Source organism: Alosa alosa, chromosome 17 (genome assembly GCF_017589495.1).
Source record: "Alosa alosa isolate M-15738 ecotype Scorff River chromosome 17, AALO_Geno_1.1, whole genome shotgun sequence".
NCBI classification, from domain to species: domain Eukaryota; kingdom Metazoa; phylum Chordata; class Actinopteri; order Clupeiformes; family Clupeidae; genus Alosa; species Alosa alosa.
The window spans coordinates 31,255,579-31,275,642 of NC_063205.1; the positions used below are offsets into that span (position 1 = coordinate 31,255,579).

Sequence of the window (20,064 nt, forward strand, 5' to 3'; positions counted from 1 at the left end):
CATTGAACTGCAATTTGGATTAACACCTGCTTTTACATGGCGGAAGTATTTAGGCGCAGAATAGACCTGTGCTTTCAGGAGCAGTCTTTGTACATACCGCGGAATACATAATTAGGCGCTCTTTACTCTTCCCCTCCCATCTTTTTACGCTAAACTCCCACTTTCCCCTGGATCCTCCCATGAATGCATATGCATGACATGACAAATGCAATCTGCCACTTTCAGCTCCTGCGACAGGCAGTTTGCGCTTTTACATCATTGCCACCTGTTTGTACATACCTCGCAATGATTTTACACGCACATTGCGAAACAAATACGCCTGAAGTGGGCGCAAAAGCGTTAATACATCTGGCCGAGAGAGAGAGAGAGATCTTTCATATTGAGAAATATGTACAAGTGCATGTACAAAATGTAGCCTACTGCACATTTCAATGAAGTGCATAACAATAGAAAAACAAAAATAGAACTAGATCATAATTTACACGGTGGCGGTGCAATGCTGGTGTGTGGAGTTGTATTGAGAACAATGGAATCCAATGTAACTGAATGTCGAAAGCGTGTGCTGCACTCATGTCGGTGCCGGTGTCCGCAGCGCTTTAAAGCGCCATACAGCCGACCGTTCAGAACTGCATTGGTGTTTGTCATCTCCATGACCACAGGACTACTGACTAGGCAGAAGACTACTAGGAAGTGTCTGTGGCTGTTTGAGGACAACAGTGCATCAAAGGGTCAAAACAGTAGCAGCCAAAGAGGATCGTTGATAACAGAAGTGACTGTGTAGCCTAAAATAAAAAATATTTTGTCGGCACGCAATCAATGTGATTAAAAACAATTAACGCAATATGCTTGGTCCTTAATCGCATTGCGATTAACGCTGTTAAAGCTGAGATATATATATATATATATATATATATATATATATATATATATTAGGGCTGTCAAAATAACATGTTAATTTGGATTAACTAATTTCTGAAATAACTCGTTTCAATTTTGATCACTGAATAATCACATTTCATAGTGACATCTGACCCAGTGCAGTCTGGCTATCGTGACTGAAGGAAGCAGACGAGAAAGCACTGCTTTGAATGAAACATTTAGCCTAGGCCCACGTTTTAAAAAGAACGGCCAGACCAATACTGTTGACAAGAGCATCAATCTACTATTTCTGCAGAAAGGAATTTCCATTGCCTCCCATAGGAGTTTGTCAAGTCTGAAGTAGCACCTCAATACAAAACAATTAGGTTAGGCCTACGAGTTAGCACACTGATGAGGATAATGCTAGCCGCCAGCCTTGTCTTAACTTTGCTAATGTTTTGTTACCATATGACCGACTAACTAACTAACCGACAAACTCCCTTAATAAATTGAATACATTTGTTGCACACTTGAAACAAAATGTCTTCAAAAGTATGTAGAAGGTGGTTACATTTATTTCCATTCCAATAACTTCACACATTACATTTCTGTTAGCACTTGTAGGCTATGCTGCTTTAATATCGTTGTTCCTACTATTTGGTTTGTTTTCTTGAACTGCTATTTCTTATCTTGGACTGCCACCTACTGCATAGAAAAGGCAACAACCTAGTAATTACGTTTGAATGGCCAAAAAAGGATAAATCATAGGTGGTATTCCACACATTACCTTGGTGTTAGGGTAGCCTACTCTGCACATGTCATTGACAGTGAGTGGTAACTTCAGGTCATTTGCATTTATCATGCTAAAAATAGGCAAAAAACTCCATAAGGACCACTATTGGAGAGTTACAGACAAAGGTGTCATCTTGGGGTCACTTAGTCCCCCAAATAATCTTCAAAAGTGACCTCACTGCTAATAGCTTATTTAGAGGGCATGCTAGGTAAACGCCTGTCCAGTCATTTAATTACCAATGTAAATGGCAGGAGTTACTGAATGGTACAGTGACTTTGTCTGGAAGTGTGGTCTATTGTCAGATGACATGAAAATTGCGCTTTTTGGCTAGGAACACTTTAGGTGTGTTTGGAGTATAGAAGAATGACTATACTGAAAAGAACCCCATACCTCATGAGAATTATGGTGGAGAGGCTGTGCTATTGAGGGGCTGTTTTTACAGGGTTCTTGCAGGTTTCAATAAGTCAAATTTAAGATTTTTTTTTTTTATAATTAAAGTTTTTATTTGAACAATTGTGGTACATATCTCATTCGGTACATCACACAAAGAATAAAAAAGAGAAAGAAAAGACAAGCACGGTCAGACAGTTAAATGAACATATTTAGATAAGTGTTCCTGGTTGAGAAGAAGAAGAAAAATAAATAAGTGAATAAAGATAAAGCACAAAGTATAATCTAATCTAATAAACACCATACAAGAACATAAAAGAAGAGAAGATGAATGTACATAGTCTTCCTAGCACATCCCAGTAGTTAAAGTACAAGTCCAGAGGTCAGATACTCTGCAAAGAAATCCCAGCTACCCAATACCACCGGTCCTCTACCCTTTATTCTAGCAAGCATGACCTCATACGACACTGTCTGGCTCATTAAAACTTTCCAGTCCTGGAATGTTGGATTTATAGGTGACTTCCAATGTCGTAGTATAATTCTAGAAGCTGAGGTCAACCCAACCATCAGCACTGAGTGAACATCTTTTGTCAGCTGTGGTATTACATTTTTATCTCCTAGAAGACATAAGCGTGGGCACACTGGTAGGTCCACTCCTATCCACGTCTCAAGAAACCCCAATATTCTACACCAGAATGGCTTGACCATAGCACAATCCCACATGAGATGCAGAAATGTGCCTGTTTCCTTTTTACATTTCCAACATATATTACTAGTTATTAGTCCTATTCTAAAAAGTCTGCATGGTGTCCAATAAAATCTGTGTAAGATTTTGTCTTGAATAAATCTACATCTAATTTCTTTAATATATTTACCATTATCTGCCAGAATTTGCTCCCAATTATCTTCATCAATTTCACACTCAAGATCCCTCTGCCAAATTATTCTTAGATTTTCACATGTGCTACTGGTCAAACAGATGGATTTATTGTAAAATACTGATGCTTTATGATTACGTGGCTATTGGAAATAATCAACTACTGGATTGTCTTCCTTTATTGGCTGACTTTTTCCCATTATGCAGTGTCTAATCTGCAGGTATTTCCAAAAGTCACCTTTCTCTCTGAGATCATACTCCTGAGTTAGCTCAGCAAAAGATTTAAAAATGCCATCTTTGTAGAGGTCATTAATTGTATGAAGTCCATTCTCTACCCACCTTTTCCAAAACACTGTTTGTTTCCCTATTTTAATTTCTGGGTTAAGCCATAGTGAGGCATATTGCTGTTTGTGATGTGAGATTTTATGTAGCTTGTGAATTTTTGCCCAAACCTCCCTAGAGTGCTTAATAATTGGGTTTTTATCTCTTTCTAAACCAGTCACCTTTTGGGATAATACCTGTATAGGATGAAAAGGTTTGGCCAGACTCTCCTCTATGGTGGCTCATTTTAAACCAGACACCCCTCCAATCCAGTGTTTAGCTATCTTAGCCATTTCAAAAGACAAGTTATACAGTCTAATCTCAGGTAAACCCAGCCCACCTTTATCTTTAGGTGCAAACAGTTTGCTCATTTTAAACCTAGGTTTCCTCCACGCCCAAAGAAATTCCTTGATGAGATTATCATGCTGTTTAAGAATATGTTCTGGTATGCTGAGCGGGAGCATCATGGATATATAGTTAATTTGTGGTGCAACTACCATTTTGATGACATTTACTTTGCCACATAAGGTCAGTTTTAAGTTTAGGTCTTGATTTTTTTAAGCAATGGGTCATAATTTAATGCAGACATTTCACTTAAGTCTGGACTCAACTTGATACCCAGGTAGACCATGCCCTTTTGGGACCATTTAAAGTTATACTGTGTCATTACATGTGGATGACAATGTTTGGATATTGGCATTACTTCAGATTTGGTCCAATTAATTTTATAACCTGAAAGATGAGAATATTCATCGATGGTCTCCATTAAGGCAGGTAGGGAGTTTTGTGGGTCACTGGTTAGAAAAAGTATGTCGTCAGCATAAAGCATTAGCTTATGGTCGCTACCCCCTCCTGGCCACTGGTGCAGTGGCCACTGGTGCAGTGCTGGAGGAGTTCAACCATATCAAGTGTATAAGCCTTCGTAAATTATCAGAAGAAGATCTACCCTGTAAGAAACCAACCTGGTCAGAGTGTATAATGTCTGGTAAAACTTTTTCTAGCCTCAAAGCCAGAACCTTGGCCAGTATTTTGCTATCTACATTAAGTAGGCTAATTGGCCTGAAATTGGCAGGATCTGTATGGTCTCTGCCTTTTTTAGGAATCAGTGATATAAGTGCGTCGTTCAGAGATGGTGGAAGTGAGCCGGTCTGAAAAGCCTCTTCGTACACCTTAGTCAGAACTAGAGAAATTATGTCTGTATACTCTTTATAATATTCAACAGGAAACCCGTCGGTTCCAGGTGATTTCCCTGTTTTCATAGCTTGAATAGCCTTTATGACCTCTTCTTGTGAAACTGGTTTATCTAAAATGTCTACCTGTTGAGATGATCGACTTGGAAGAGTTATGGTGGAGAAAAGTCTGCAATGATGTTTCGCTTGGCATACCTTCTGATCTATTGAGCTTCTCGTAAAAACTTCATTAATTCCTTTGGAAGATGTTATTAGCGAACCCTCTCTTCTTATCGCAGGAATTACATGAGCAGAGTTTTGCTCCTTAAGCTGTCTAGCCAAAAGCCTGCCCGTTTTCTCTCCTGCTTCATAAAATGTTGTTTTCAATCTAAATAAAGCATATTCTGCCTTTTTATTAAATATTTCTTGTATTTTGAGTTTAGATTTGCAAATATCATTGAACAGACTGTCTGAATAATGTTTGGACAGTTCTCTCTCCATTATGATTATTTCTGCTTCCAATTTTTTAACAGTGTTAATGTACTCTTTTTTCTTTTTAGAAGTTTGTGCTATGATTTTACCTCTAACATGAGCTTTTGATGCTTCCCATACCATTGCTACACTATCGGTACTACCCATGTTGATTTCAAAAAATGATGATAAATCTTCTGCCAGTTCATTACGGAATATCATGTCTTGCAGCATGGAGGTGTTCATCCTCCATCTACCTCGCCTGGTTTTGTCTGGTTGTATATTTATACAAAGTGCAACGGGTGCATGGTCAGACAAGGAGATGGCATTTATGGTGCTGTCGATGACCGAGTTGACTAGATTTTGAGAGACCAAAATAATATCTATACGTGAAAAGGACTTGTGGCAATGAGAGTAAAAAGAATATTCACGTTTGCTTGGATTGACCAAGCGCCATATGTCAATTAAACCATCGTCTCTCATCATCATGTGAATAGCTGCTCTATCCTTAGGTGTTATGGTTTGGGTAATTCTGCTTTTATCTAATGTACTATCCAAAACTTATCTATGTTAAAATCTCCTGCTAAAATGGTTTTACCTTAGGCATTCCCCAGTATGCTATTAACCTCGTGGAAAAAAGAAGGCTCATCTTTGTTGGGGACATAAATGTTACAGAGTGTTAATTCCATGCCGTTTATAATGGTATCAAGACAAAAAAATCCTACTATTTGCATCCCTAAATTCCCTTACTAATGAGAAGTTTAACATTTTGTGAACCAAAATGAGAACTTTTTTTGCTGGAAAAAAGAACTGTAAAAAACTTGCCCCACCCAATCTCTTTTAAATTTCTTAGCCTCATCATCTGTTATGTGTGTTTTCTGAATAAATGCTATGTCTGTTTGTTGAAGCTTAAGATATGAGAGAACTTTCTTCCTTTTTACTGGATTTCCGCATCCATTTATGTTCCAGGACACTATCTTAACATAAGAGTTATATGCCATTCATTCCTTATGGAAAACAAATTAAGATATAGAGCATATAAAGGCAATTCCATTTTGTCTGACCTTCTTGAAACAGTACCAGAATTTTTGTACCAACACTGAATAATTTCCTAATCAAAATGTGAACAAACACGACCAAACTGGTCAACAATAACCACCCCTTATCAGTAGAAGAAAACATATTCACACACAGGAGACTCCTACTAACTGGAGAGTCTTCCCTTTTTAAATAAGTCCAAATACCAAAAGAAAACAAAACAAAAAGAAAATCTGATTTGGTCTGAGAAACGTCCAGCTTCCCTAGGTTCAGATAACTACACAAAAAAACCGTCCAGTCACACCATACCTTTCTCAAACTCTCCATTAGTGATAATTGTCATTGTAGGCCTACGCTAATCTTCAGCAATATCGTCTTCTCCATCAGCTGCGCCATCCGTTATTCGTTGCTCAATGAACTTGACAGCCTCCGTCGCGTCTTGAAACTTCCTATTCCTCCCATTCCACGTGAATCATAGTGTCGCAGGAAATGCGAAGGTGAACTTTACTTTTTTGGCATGCAGTAGTTGTTTGGCCGAGGCAAAAGCTTTTCTGCTCTCCGCCAGTTCCTTGGTCATATCAGGAAAAAATGAGAGCGCGCATCCGTTCCATGTTGCTCCCCTTTTCTCTCTCGCTGCCTTAAGCACCCTCTCTCTCGCAGATGAACGTAAGAATTAGACGTGGTGGTTGGTTGTCCTCCGGACGGTATCCAGGAGATCTATGTGCCCTTTCAATCTCAAATTCACTGTCAATGTCCATACCTGAGCCCTCAGACAAAATCCTTTCAATGCAGGCCTTTAAGTTGTTTCCTTCGGCACCCTCCTTCAAACCTAGCAGCCTAATATTGTTACGGCGGCTTCGGTTTTCTAAATCTTTTACACGGTTCCATAACGTGTCTATACGTTTGCAGTGCACCTGTTGGTCGCCAACCAACTGTTGAGTAGTGTCCTCCACTTCGGATATTCGCGTTTCTGCCTCAGTCAGCCACTCTTGAATGGCACTTACAGCATTTTTCAGTTCCGTTGTAGTCGCTTTAATAGTTGATATGTCCGAAGCCACTGCATTCAGTGTAGAGCTCATTTTACTCACTTCACTGAAAATATTTTCCAAGCTAACATTTTGCTCAGGGCTTTTTGGGCTAGCACCACCAGTCTCCATGGCAGCCTTTCCACGTGTACCTTTGAAATACTTAGACGAAGCCATGATAATGTATATTTGACGGATAAGTTGTTGAAGGAACTATTAAGTATTACTGAAGTATTGCTGAAATAGTCGTAAATGAGGAGATATCGACAGATATATTACATTATTTCGGTGACTATTCTGGACCGCTCTAATGTGTAGCCATCTTGCTCGGCGATCCCACGTGACTCCAAATGTAAGACCTTTTTAAGACATTTTAAGACCATAAAGATTGAAATTTAAGACCTACACGACGCATTACCAAAAAATATTCAAATCAAAGAAATTCTGAAAAAATCATTGAAAAGTCGTTGAAAAAGCATTCATTTAATTTACAGATAAAGCAATCAAACTAGTAACCTTCCACACCCAACGTCTACAACCCAACTGATTTTTACATTGCTCACTTGTAGTCTACTCAAGGAAAAATATCCGTGCCACGTACCAAATGCCCTAAACCTTAAGCCCAAAATGAAAATAATCTAAAACAAACTAGCCCTCAAATAGAATAGATTTCAGCAAGCAAGTCAAAAATGAGACGAGTTGAAACTGGGCCTTGGCAACTAGCCATCTAGTATAGGCCTGAATAATAGCAAATTAAACTAGAAAAGCATTTCCTGAAGGAAATACAGTGCATGAAAATGCAAAAATATGATGTAAAATATCATACAGAGTAAAAACAAACTATATTGGTTGCTAGGTAGATGAGGTTTAATATAGTTTGAATGACTGAACAGTTAAATAAGTGGATAGTTTAAATGGTTAAATTATTTAGGTAGATAGTTGACGATAACTGACACTTGAAATGGCTCTAATGTTTGCTAGAAGTTATGCTAACTATGTTAACAAAGATAATAATGTTAACCAAGTTACTATGCTAACTAACATGCTAACAATGTTAAAATGCTAAGTATGCTAACCATGTGACTTCGCTAACTTAGCTAATCATTTTTAGCAGTTATGCTAACCATGTTAACTAGCATGCTAACATGCTAACTATGCTAACCATATTACTTAGCTAACTTAATTAATCATTTTTAGTAGTTATGCTAACTATGCTAACTAACATGCTAACTATGCTAACCATGTTACTTAACTGACTTAGCTAATCTTTTTAAGCAGTTTTACTAAAAATGCTAACTAGCATGCTAACTATGCTAACCATGTTACTTAGCTGACTTAGCTAATCATTTTAAGCAGTTTTGCTAAAAATGCTAACTAGCATGCTAACATGCTAACTATGCTAACCATGTGACTTAGCTAACTTAGCTAATCATTTTAAGCAGTTTTGCTAAAAATGCTAACTAGCATGCTAACATGCTAACTATGCTAACCATGTGACTTAGCTAACTTAGCTAACTAGCTACAGTGGGTACAGAGAGGGTTCAAGCGGAGCGAGAGGCGCAAACGTTCGACAATTTCCGTGTTCGATTATTGCAAGGGGGAGGGGGGGAAATCCCCCTTTATGCAGACCAGAGTAAGCCCTTGCTGCACTAATGTCAATGGAGACTTGTGGAATTTTACCAATAAATTGGTCATTTTGTCTTTCTGGATTTGTTGAGGGTTTTTTGGAAAATTGTGTCATAATCTGTAAGTGTTTGGGATCATTTCAAGCCTAATAGTGTAATTTTTTAGTGTTCGGATTTGTAATAAAATAACTTAATATTAGACCATGCTGCTGCCAGTTACTGTCCGGTTGTTATCATGCTAGCTAGCCTCTTAGCTAAGGTAACATTTTAAACGGAGAAGTGTAATTTCTTTGAAATGACAACTAGCTGAATAACACTACTGACATTAGTTAAAGTGGATAGTTTATACTCAAGCGAATTTGCAACAGTATATTAAGTTTAAGCGAAGTCCTTCAACTACTAGTCACTTGTTAGCGCATAGCTGTATTGCCATAGCTACTACTATCCACTTGTATAGCATTTTAAGCTAGCGTTATCTAGCTAGCTAGCTCGGTTCACATGACTAATTAAATTATTCATATCATGTCCTTAAAAATGATTCATTGGTATCATACATGATTATGGACAATAATACTGTGAACACAATTATGTTTATCTGTTGTTATTGCTTATTAAGAGAGAAAGTTTATTTAGTGACGTAGGGTGACACTCCCACTTATGCAGACCGGAACTGTCCCGTTTTGCTCCCATAGTAACGAATTACGTTGCTCTATCTTGCTAGTAATCAAGGATCTTTGGTGGGTAGGAGTCATAGTTGATGACAAGTAACAGTTACAATGGCTGAACAGTTAAAAAGTTCAGTAGTTTAAAGGGTTAAATTGTTTTAACAGTAAAATATTATAGTGAGGACTTTTATTTTGAAACAGTTTTTGGCAGAGGAAGCAGTTGAACAGGATGTGTAGTCTTAATAGGGCCAGTATGTATGCTTAAAGCCTGAGACTGGCAGTTGATCCAGGTGGCCCGAACACCTGCCATAGGATTCTAATTGCTTAACGGCCGTATTGTGATGTCATAATCATAATGTTAAGTCAATGGGGAAATTTTGATTAGTTTTTAATTAATAGTTTAAAAAGTATAAAAGTTACAAAGATGAAAAATACAAAGCCCACATGTCCTAAGTAAGACCTACGCAACATAGTTTGAATGAAGTTTCTACGTTAAACGGTTTAAGCTGCATTAACTGCGTTAGAAGAAGAAGAAGAAGAAGAAGAAAAAGCCTTGGAATAACAGTACAGTGCATTTTCATGCACTGTAATGACACTTGTTAAACTCACCTCAACAAGTCTTTTGCAGCCATGGGCAATGCTACAAACAGTGCAGTGTGCAAGACTATCATTATGTTTTACTCTTACTGTATGAGACAAGGGTACACTTTTCCTCTCCGTCGTGTGCGTGCTAAACAAGCGCACAAGCGATTTGAATTCCCGGTCTGGCTTGCGCGCTCTTGTTCGTTCTAGATTCCGGGAGATTTTATCTAATTTGCGGGGGTCAGGAAGCTGCTATCGGGACACTCCCAGAACTTCGGGAGACTTGGGATGTCTAGCTATACAGCACTTTGTCACCAGCACAGAGTGTACAACGTACCTTAATGTTATCATGTTTAGCGGACACAAACTCAAAATAATGACTGTATAGCTAAAATGCGCATCTCTCTCCTCCCTCTATTGTTGTTTATGTTTGTGTTGCTGCGTGGTATTACACGTGAGTCATCATGCTGAAAACGTGAGCGTTAATCCCCGAGAGAAAAGCAAAGAATATATCTTTTACTAAGGTAAATGACAAAAATAGTAGGCCTAACACACAGTGACAGGGCTCCAGATTAACTTTTTGCACTGGTTGCACTGGTGCGCCTAACTTTTTTTCTTAGGTGCACCAGCACAAAAGTTAGGTGCACCCAAATTTTCAACCACATCGCATTTAACACCGCAGCAGGTTCACTTTTCTTCCTTAATTCCTGTCCTATATAGGTTGTCCTATGACTTCTACAAGAAAAGTAACTTAATGAAGTGTTGGTGCTTTAAGTGCTTCACTGAGCTGAAATTTAAACTTAAAACATCTCAAGATGAATTAAATAAAAATAACAGTGAGAATATTAACAGTGCATGTCTTTTAAGGGCTTCAAACTGCACATCTCATGGCTCACTGTCTTACATACTATCCTTCATGATCTTTAGGCCTTGGCTAAACCAGCTCGCCATGCTAGCATCTTCTATAGAAATGTATTTGAGCACAATTTAAAGAGATGTTCCAAGTAACCTGGGATTTCTATGTGATTTTGCAATGATGATTGCAATAATCATTTGACAGCCCCACAATGCAATTTACTTTTTAATTTTAATATTTTTAAATTTTCAATAAGAACATCACTATGGTTAATGCAGTAACGAAATGGTAGGCCTATTATTATAGGCTATTGCAATGACTTACCATGCTCGATCTAAATGTGTCCATTCAATTCACCGTACACAATGACCACAGTTATACACACAGGGAATATTCGGGCTTTAAATGTAGCAGCGATATTCGGTTTGCGCCAAATATCGGATTAAATTGATTGATGCCATCAGAATGAGTTTACACAACTCGCGCACAAAACGAATATTGCTGTTGAAAACCGGGTTACTCCCTGCATGTAACTGCGGTCAATGACGCACTCCTTTTTTTTTGATATCTGTATCTCTGTCGCTCGGGAAGGCCTTGTATGCATTGTTCGAAATTTTAAGACGTCTTTTCATCTGCAATGACTCCTATAAATTTGGCGCAAGTGACATTCCTGTACGTCGGGTTTACGTTCAAACTATTTTTCTGGTGAATAATTATTTCGGACTGAACTTGGTGAAGGGAAGTTTCACTAGGCCTATCGTAGGCAACGATAAACTTTATCATCATCTCGGGCTTGTCTGATCGGTTTGCTGCTGCCAGCCGCCGAAAGGCAGTGGGGAGAGGGGACATTTATCTCGGCCTATATGACCACACTGTAATGCAACTACATCCACTCTATATCTGACGGGTCTCTGACCTCTCTCTCTCTCTCTCTCTCTCTCTCTCTGCAGCACACGCATTTTCAAATTTACACACAGGCACTGGGCCACGGCCAATCAGAGGGGAGGTCCCGCCCTTCACTATCTGTGATTTGTTTAAACCACGATATTGGCCAAATATGTGTCTGTTATTGAACCAAAGGTAGAGTTTCAATGCGGACACTTTTTCCTCTCTCGAATAGCTGGTCGCACCGGTGCGACCTCCGATTTTTTTTAGTCGCACTTTTGAAAAATTAGGTCGCATATGCGACCAAATTGGTCGCACTCTGGAGCCCTGAGTGACTTGGATAAGTCACTTTAATCTGATTGCTAGAAATAGTAGCGCGTTAGACTCGTTACCGGAAAAAGTGGTCAAAATAGAGTAACGCGGCATCACTGGATCTAGCCATGTCTCGTTGAAAGTAGGCCTACACTTTCCCATTTTCCACACATAGCCGAACTTTAACAAATTCTGAGGAGACGCAGACGTATTTTGTGGGCAGGTATTGCATTTATCACGGGATTTGTAGATTTATCACTGCGTAGGCTATGTACCAACACCAATATCCCCCAGAAAGAACTACAACACACTGAACCAATGTTCTGAACATTCTGCTGGTTTTGTAACAATGGTAGCAAAGACGCTAGAGCTCTGCTTTGCAAGCTACGACTCAATACTTTTTTGCTATACTTTGTAATAACTTTCTGCAGCCAGCGTTTCTGGAAATGAACGATGGTAAAATATTTTTAGACCTGACTAAATTAATTCTAAGACCTCAGAATGAAAATCTCTCCGTTTTTAAGACGTTTTAAGGCCTTAAATTTAAAGTTCTGAATTTTAGACTTTTTAAGACCCCGCGGGAACCCTGTTTTATTCCTAAGGGCCTTGGGAATGTAATTAAGGTGCATGGTATCACAAACAACATGAAAAACCTGAACATTTTTAAAGGAAATCTGTCAATCTCTGCCAAGATACTAAACGTTGGTCATGATTGGATCATTCATCAGGTCAATGAACCACAACAAACGTCCAGATCAAAACAAATATGGTTTACTGAACGCAAAGTCAAGCTTCTGCCATTGCCATCTCAGTCCCCTGATTTAAACTCGATAGAAAAACAGTGGGGTGAGTCAAAGAGGAGAATGCACAAGTATAGACCTAGGAATCTGGACGATCTGGGGAGATTTTGTAAAGACCAACAGTCTTAAATCTCTTGTTTTGTATTTTCCAACTCTATGGGGTATCATAGGTGAATATTACAAGTTGTTTTATTGGAAAAGGGGGGCTTAAGAAGGTATTATAAGCAGGGGTGCCAAATTTGCTTCCCTTCAACGTTGGAATTTTCCTATTTGTTTTCATTATGAGATTACAATAAATCACAGATCATTTTTTATACCAGATTTTAGTCAACTTTAGCATGGGGTGCCAATAATTCTGGAGGGTACTGTATTTGTTTAAAACTCTTGCATTCAAGTTGACTGATCATCTCAATACCAATGTTTCCCAAAAGTGCCTGTACCAAGGAGAACAAGTATTACCTTGAAACTTAAACACACATGGGGAAACTGAACAGTCCAAATCAGTAGACTATGATAAGCTAGCCAACTATACTACTTTGTTTACAATATGTCTAGGCTTCAACCAGACAGCTGAATTAAAGAGGTAGAGTTGTAATATAAAAAGTAGGCCTATGTTATAGGCTAATCTGCATAAAGTGTGCTGTTGTAAATACCAGACATTCAGCATTCTCTCTTTTATATCAGGATATAAAATAATACAGATATATTATATTATATATTATATTGTAATCCTCTGGTGTTCTAAGGTAGGATATTGAAATGTTATTTCAAAAAATGTGTTTTGGAAAATAGCTCTATTTCATTATCATAAAAATGTGTTTTCTATACATTGATATCGACATCGGTAAACCTAACCCCTCACTGCTCCCCGAGCGGCGCTGTTGTTGCAGGCAGCCCACTGCGCCGGGATGAGTGTGTGCTTCACCTCACTGTGTGTTCACTGTGTGCTGAGTGTGTTTCACTAATTGATTGGGATAAATGCAGAGACCAAATTTCCCTCACGGGATCAAAAGAGTATATATACTATACTTATACAGAATGCCTTGCATGTCTTTAAAAACCACAAAACAACACAATAATATATAACTTTCTGTAATTATAAGAATTTGCATACTTGTGTACTTGTAACATTTTCATTGTTACTCTCCCATCATGACAATTAAACAATAATTATAAGTGAGAGTTAAACACCATGACTGTGAAAATTGTTGTTATGTCAGCTATATATCCAATGTTTTTCTAGTCAATGGTCTCTGTGAGCCCGCACTAACCCATGGCAGGACATTGAATTGATGACCGTGGCAAGGCATGGAAGGGACAATGTAAAGCAGTGATGCATTGTAGAACAGCATCTTATTTTTTGACATCAGGAAATAGGGATCAAAAGTCACGTGCATTGACACACGTCCCAAACGCCGAAACACATTTTTGGTAGTTGCAGCATCCCCTAAAGGTCATAGGGCACCACATTTTGTGTGCGTCCTCACGATCAAGTCCTGAGTCTATGTACCAAGTTTGGTTTTGATACCTAAAATTTTTGCTGAGATTTTGCTGAGATTTGACCTTACTTCCTATTTCACTGATTTCGATTAGCTCTGACAGGCGAACGTTTTTCAAAATCAAACATCCTTCTGGTAACTTTTGTGACGTATGGTCTGAATCCTGTAGGTCACGTTTCATTAAGATCAGACAAAATTTGTGACCTGTGAAAGTTTAGTTTCGCTTTCAATTAAATCCAATATGCCGGTAGAACGACAAGAGTTGGACCGGTGGCGATATCTTAAAAGGTCTAGGAGCAACCTAAGAAGAACAATAGTGTGCTACTTTCAGCAAGCACACTTATAAAAATATGGAAAACTAATTATGTTGCTAAAGGCCATAGTTACGTAGAATATCTGAACTACCTGTGTGATGGTTGTAGCGGGTTTTACACTCTGTGGTTGAAGGGGTTGCTGGTTCCTCAGTTTGGATGCTTGTTCCTGTTCCTTGGCTAATCTCTGTTTCTCCTCAAGTGTGAGTGACACCTATAAGACCACAACAAGACATATGAAGAGGACAATGAATACCAAATTCAAATTAGGACATTTCTTTTTTGAAAGAATATTTTAGAGCTTTAAGCCTTCATATATATATATTATATATATATGATTATATTATATATATATATATAAAAACACTGCCTGGCCAAAAAAATGGTCACATACTCTAATATTTCATTGGACCGCCTTTAGCTTTGATTACAGCATTCATTTCCACAAGCTTCTGCATTGTCACAACATTTATTTCCGTCCAGCGTTGCATTCATTTTTCACCAAGATCTTGTATTGATGACAGGAGATTCAGACCACTGTGCAAAGTCTTCTCCAGCATATCCCAAAGATTCTCAATGGGGTTAAGGTCTGAACTCTGTGGTGAAAATGATGTCTCATGCTCCCTGAACCACTCTTTCACAATTTGAGCCCAATGAATCCTGGCACTGTCATCTTGGAATATGCCCGTGCCATCAGGGAAGAAAAAAAATCCATTGATGGAATAACCTGGTCATTCAGTATATGCAGCTGATCTCATTCTTTGGGCACATAATAGGGGTGTGAATCTCTCATGTAAAAGACGATACGATTTGCATCTAGATACATGGGCACGATTCGATACAAGAAAAGATACATGTTCATAAAAAACGATTCAGTACGATTCGATGCGATTCGATGCAATTCAAGAATGGAAAGCATTCTGAAAGATTTTTTATCATTTGCTCAAGGTGCACATTAATTTTATATTATCAGTTATCATGGTCATGGTTGTCAATTAGGCAAAAAAAATGTGTGAATATGATTATCTAAACTGAGGTTTGTTTCATATACTGTATTGAAATGCAAAAAAGAATAGTCTACATTTCAGTCAAACACAGCAGCCAAATACAATTTTTTTTTTATAGACTTTATAGAGTTATATCTGATTAGGCGGGTCAATATATGAAAAAAAAAAAAAAACACCTAACCTCAAAAAAATTGATACAAAAGGTTTTTCAACTGATTATGATACCTTTAGATGTACTTAATAACATATTAAAAATCTAGTAAAATCTGACCCCAGTAAAGGGGTCATTTTCAAGATGGCGTCCAAGATGGCCACCAGAAGCTAATTTGGGATATCTGAAGCATTAATCAGCCTAGGAAAGTGTTTTTCGTGTTTAATCAGATTTAGAGGTCACTGATTCATATATGTCACACTAAAGTATCAGTTCATAATTTTCAAAGACGACGTCCAAGATGGCCACCAGAAGCTAATTTTGGCTATATCTGACGCATTATTCAGCCTAGGAAAGTGTTTTTCGTGTTTAATCAGATTTAGAGGTCACTGATTCATATACGTCAGACTAAAGTATCAGTTCATCATTTTCAAAGACTTGTCATTTTCAAGATGGCATCCAAGATGGCCACCAGAAGCTAATTTTGGCTATATCTGAAGCATTATTCAGCCTAGGAAAGTGTTTTTCATGTTTTATCAGATTAAGAGGTCACTGATGACTCTTCATCTCCACCTTTTTTAGTGTTCTTATAGTAGGACCTGAGGATGCATGATGTTTTCTCTCTCAGTGTCACCATGCCTTCAAAACCTTTCCCTTCTGTGAAACATATGTAATTCCCGTACCGCTCCCTCAGTTTAGCTTTCAGATACTGATTACCGAATGGAATGGAATCAACCTCAATCAAATACTCTTTCATGTTGGAACGTGTCAAAATGAACAATGTGACAATCCACACAAGTTCCTTTCAGAGGAGTCAGAGGATGATGAATAATAATGATAATTATTTCTGATCTAAATGCATATAGTTTAAGATTCAGTTTAATTAGCTCCCCCCTAATGATAGATGCCAACAATTATTGATCTACACAAATATACAATGCATGCCTATACAGTACATGGGTCATGGTTCACTAAAGTCATAAAACAGCCACTTACTCGCAAACTCTACTCTACATATTGTAAAAGCATATACCCTGTACATAAAATATAACATTAACATATAACATATGCTGGCATGTACAGTCCAGGAAAAACAAATTAAACACTCTAAAATATATATTTTCTGAAAGCATATAATCTGTAGATAAGATATAACACCATTTAAAACATGTCCCATCTTCCTCCATGAATGCACAATACATTGCCCTCTATTCTGTATAGGCGAATCTAGTGTAAAGGGAATATATGTTGGCATGTACAGTCCAGGAAAAACAAATTAAACACTCTAAAATATATATTTTCTGAAAGCATATAATCTGTAGATAAAATATAGCACAACTTAAAACATGTCCCATCTTCCTCTGTGAATGCACAATACAAAGCCCTCTATAATGTATAGGCGAATCTAGTGTAAAGCGGATACATGTTGACCTCTTTTGTCCAGGGAAAACAGATTAAACATCCTAAACTATATATTTTCTGAAAGCATTTAACCTGCAGATGAGATATAACACCAGTTAAGACATGTCCCATCTTCCTCCATGCCATGAACAATACATTGCCCTCTATTCTGTATTGAATCTAGTGTAAAGCAGATACATTTTGGCATGTACAGTCCAGGGAAAACAAACCAAACACCCTAAACTACATATTTTCTGAAAGCATATAACCTGCAGATGAGATATAACACCAGTTAAGACATGTCCCATCTTCCTCCATGCCATGAACAATGCATTGCCCTCTATTCTGTATAGGCGAATCTAGTGTAAAGGGGATACATTTTAGCCTATATTGTCCAGGCAAAACAGATTAAACACCCCAAACCATATATTTTCTAAAAGCATATAACCTCTAGATGAGATATAACACCAGTTAAGACATGTCTTATCTTCCTCCATGCCATGGAGATGGTTAATAATCCTGTATTGCATTTGCTCTGTAAAACGCATTGATTTTATTGATTTATGGCTGAAAAAGGTAGAGCATTGAAACATTTTCAATTTTAACATTTAAAATCCTATTCTTGTTTAATTTGACCATCATTTGATATCAATTTCACCCCTGTAGGCTGAATAGTAATTGAGATATAGCCATTCTAACCTGTTGACAGCCATTTTGAAAATGACCCCTTTCCCAAGGTCAGATTTTACTAGATTTTTAGTATGTTATTAAGCATGTCCAACAGTACCAGAATCCATAAAAAAACCTTTTGTATCAATTTTTTTGACGTTGAACCCTATATTGACCTGCCTAGATTGTTTTCATGGAGCTGTAGCCTTGTTGAGGTAAGACAATACCGAAATAAAATAAAACAGTGCTTAAGACACTCTTGGCCTTTTCTCGTATAGCCTACAAGAATAAAATAGGCCTACATATCAATGAACTCTCTGGGTTTATTTTGTTCCAACGGTAGACCTAATGCAGAAACCTATAATGCCACAAGTCTGAGTGATATATGAACAAAATAATTGGCTAATAATTTGTGCATCGTTTTAGCAAGGGCCAAATTATTATTTAACATTAAGGAAATCCCTTCATCAAAACGTAAGGCTATACTCTACAGACTATCGTTGCTGTTTAGTGTTTAATTTAGCGCTGGATTTTGAAAAACAAAAGAGTAAAAACTGTAAAACAAACGACCGAGTGCGAGTTGTCACGTGCTTAAGTTGCAGTAGATGTATGGGAATACGTATCGGTTAATCTTTACACCCCTAGCACATAACATTGCTGAACCTAGACCTGACCAACTTCAGCACAGGGAGGCTCTTACCTATTTGCTTAGTTAAATCCATGAGGTGACCTTTTTTTGGCCAGGCAGAGTAAAATAGTGAGAAAAATTTGGAGTGGGTTTGGGAAATGACAGATGTCAGATGCAAGAAGAGTTTTGAGTTTGAGTCTGAGGGTACAGCAGCTCCCAGAATAATATTGCTCTGCACATAGTGATCAGGTGTTCCTCACACCTCCCCTGGCACTATCCGGTGCTCAGTACTAAAGGATATCTATACCAGGCGGTGCAGGTCATGGTCAAAGAAAATCACCCATTACATGTACCAATCTAGTTTAGACTGTACGGTAATACTGAAAGCACAGTATACTCGACGCAGTGGTATACTGCACACTGCGCAAGGTGTGACCTCATCGGAGCACCAGACCTATGTATACTTGTCAGTGAGGAGTGTGATACTAGACACTAGCAGACTTCTCCTGAACAGAGGTGTCGCTGCTGAGGAAAGGCTATCTCTGCAGACTCTACGCCATGGGTTCCGAAACTCCATCAATGTGGGCCTCCCTTCCGAAAACAGTGACACCTCCGCGCCCCCCGACAATAATTTTCAAATAATGATATTCACTTCAGTTAAGCCACTTAAATAGGTGCTATACTATGCTATGCAATGCAATGAGTTTTCATCATATTTTCGACGTTTGGCTTTCTTGCCCATATCAGGCTCGGGCCGTGCAGCGATAAAATGTGACAAATCTGTCCATTTTAAGTTAGCTATCGAACGTCACATATTACCGTCCGCATTATGTCCAACCTCTTACGTGTATCTGTCACTTAATATTAATTTCTATACAAACCAAGGCGGCGGATTCCTAAAGAAACGCAACCACCCACACCATAAGTTTATCTAAATTAGCTATGTAGCCTACCAAATTTTTTTTTTAATTTTTACATTTTACCGTGACTCGAAGAGCTGTAAACAGTGTTGTAAGGCTGCGTACAAATCCGCTTGGAGCTGCAAGTTACTGTTCACTGGTAGCCTAACTTGCAGCTAGCTCGGCTGGCGGCACTGTTGCTAAATTACGTTATGAAGTTTGGCACAATACATTCTCACTCAGGATAGGGATCAATAATACTTATTGATCCCTATATACCACTATCCCAAAGATTTAGTATACATCTCTTCTATGATTTATTTTTTAATGTTGACAATTACATAATCCTTGAAAAAAAAAAACATAGATAGTTCTAACATGAAATAAACGTTTTCCCTTCTTTTTTGAATCAACCTTTCGCGCCTCCTCTCAAATCATTTGGCGCCCCCCAGGGGAGGCGCGCCTCACAGTTTGGGAACCTCTGCTCTACGCCATCAAAGACAGTGTTTCCCATACATTGACTAATCTGTGGCGGGACACCACGAAATCAAAACCGGCCGCCACTCATTAATGCTCTATGTTGTACTATTTAAATTAAAGATAAGATAAAATCATTTCATTGAGCTGCGCTTTTTATGTACGCAGCCTTTCCTTGCCCCGCCCTCTCTCGTAACGAGCCCGCTGACCCTCCTCTGCATGTGCATTTAATAAAACATTAACAACTGTTGAACTCTGCTAAGGTCTTATCACAACATAGTACATTGAGGGGACTAAACTATATTATGCAATCAAGCAGTATCTTAAAGCTAACGTTAGAATACTGTTTGGATGT

At 38.2% G+C, this 20,064-nt stretch overlaps 1 protein-coding gene across 2 annotated transcripts in view; it reads right to left on the bottom strand.

Annotated features, from left to right (window-relative positions):
* scyl2 (SCY1 like pseudokinase 2) overlaps positions 1 to 20,064 on the bottom strand; it is a 97,415-nt gene that overhangs the window by 5,540 nt on the left and 71,811 nt on the right. For both annotated transcript variants that reach the window (XM_048267591.1, XM_048267590.1), the window contains one exon: positions 14,572 to 14,691. In XM_048267591.1, coding sequence (XP_048123548.1) covers positions 14,572 to 14,691 — 120 coding nt within the window. The remainder of the gene's footprint in view (positions 1 to 14,571; positions 14,692 to 20,064) is intronic.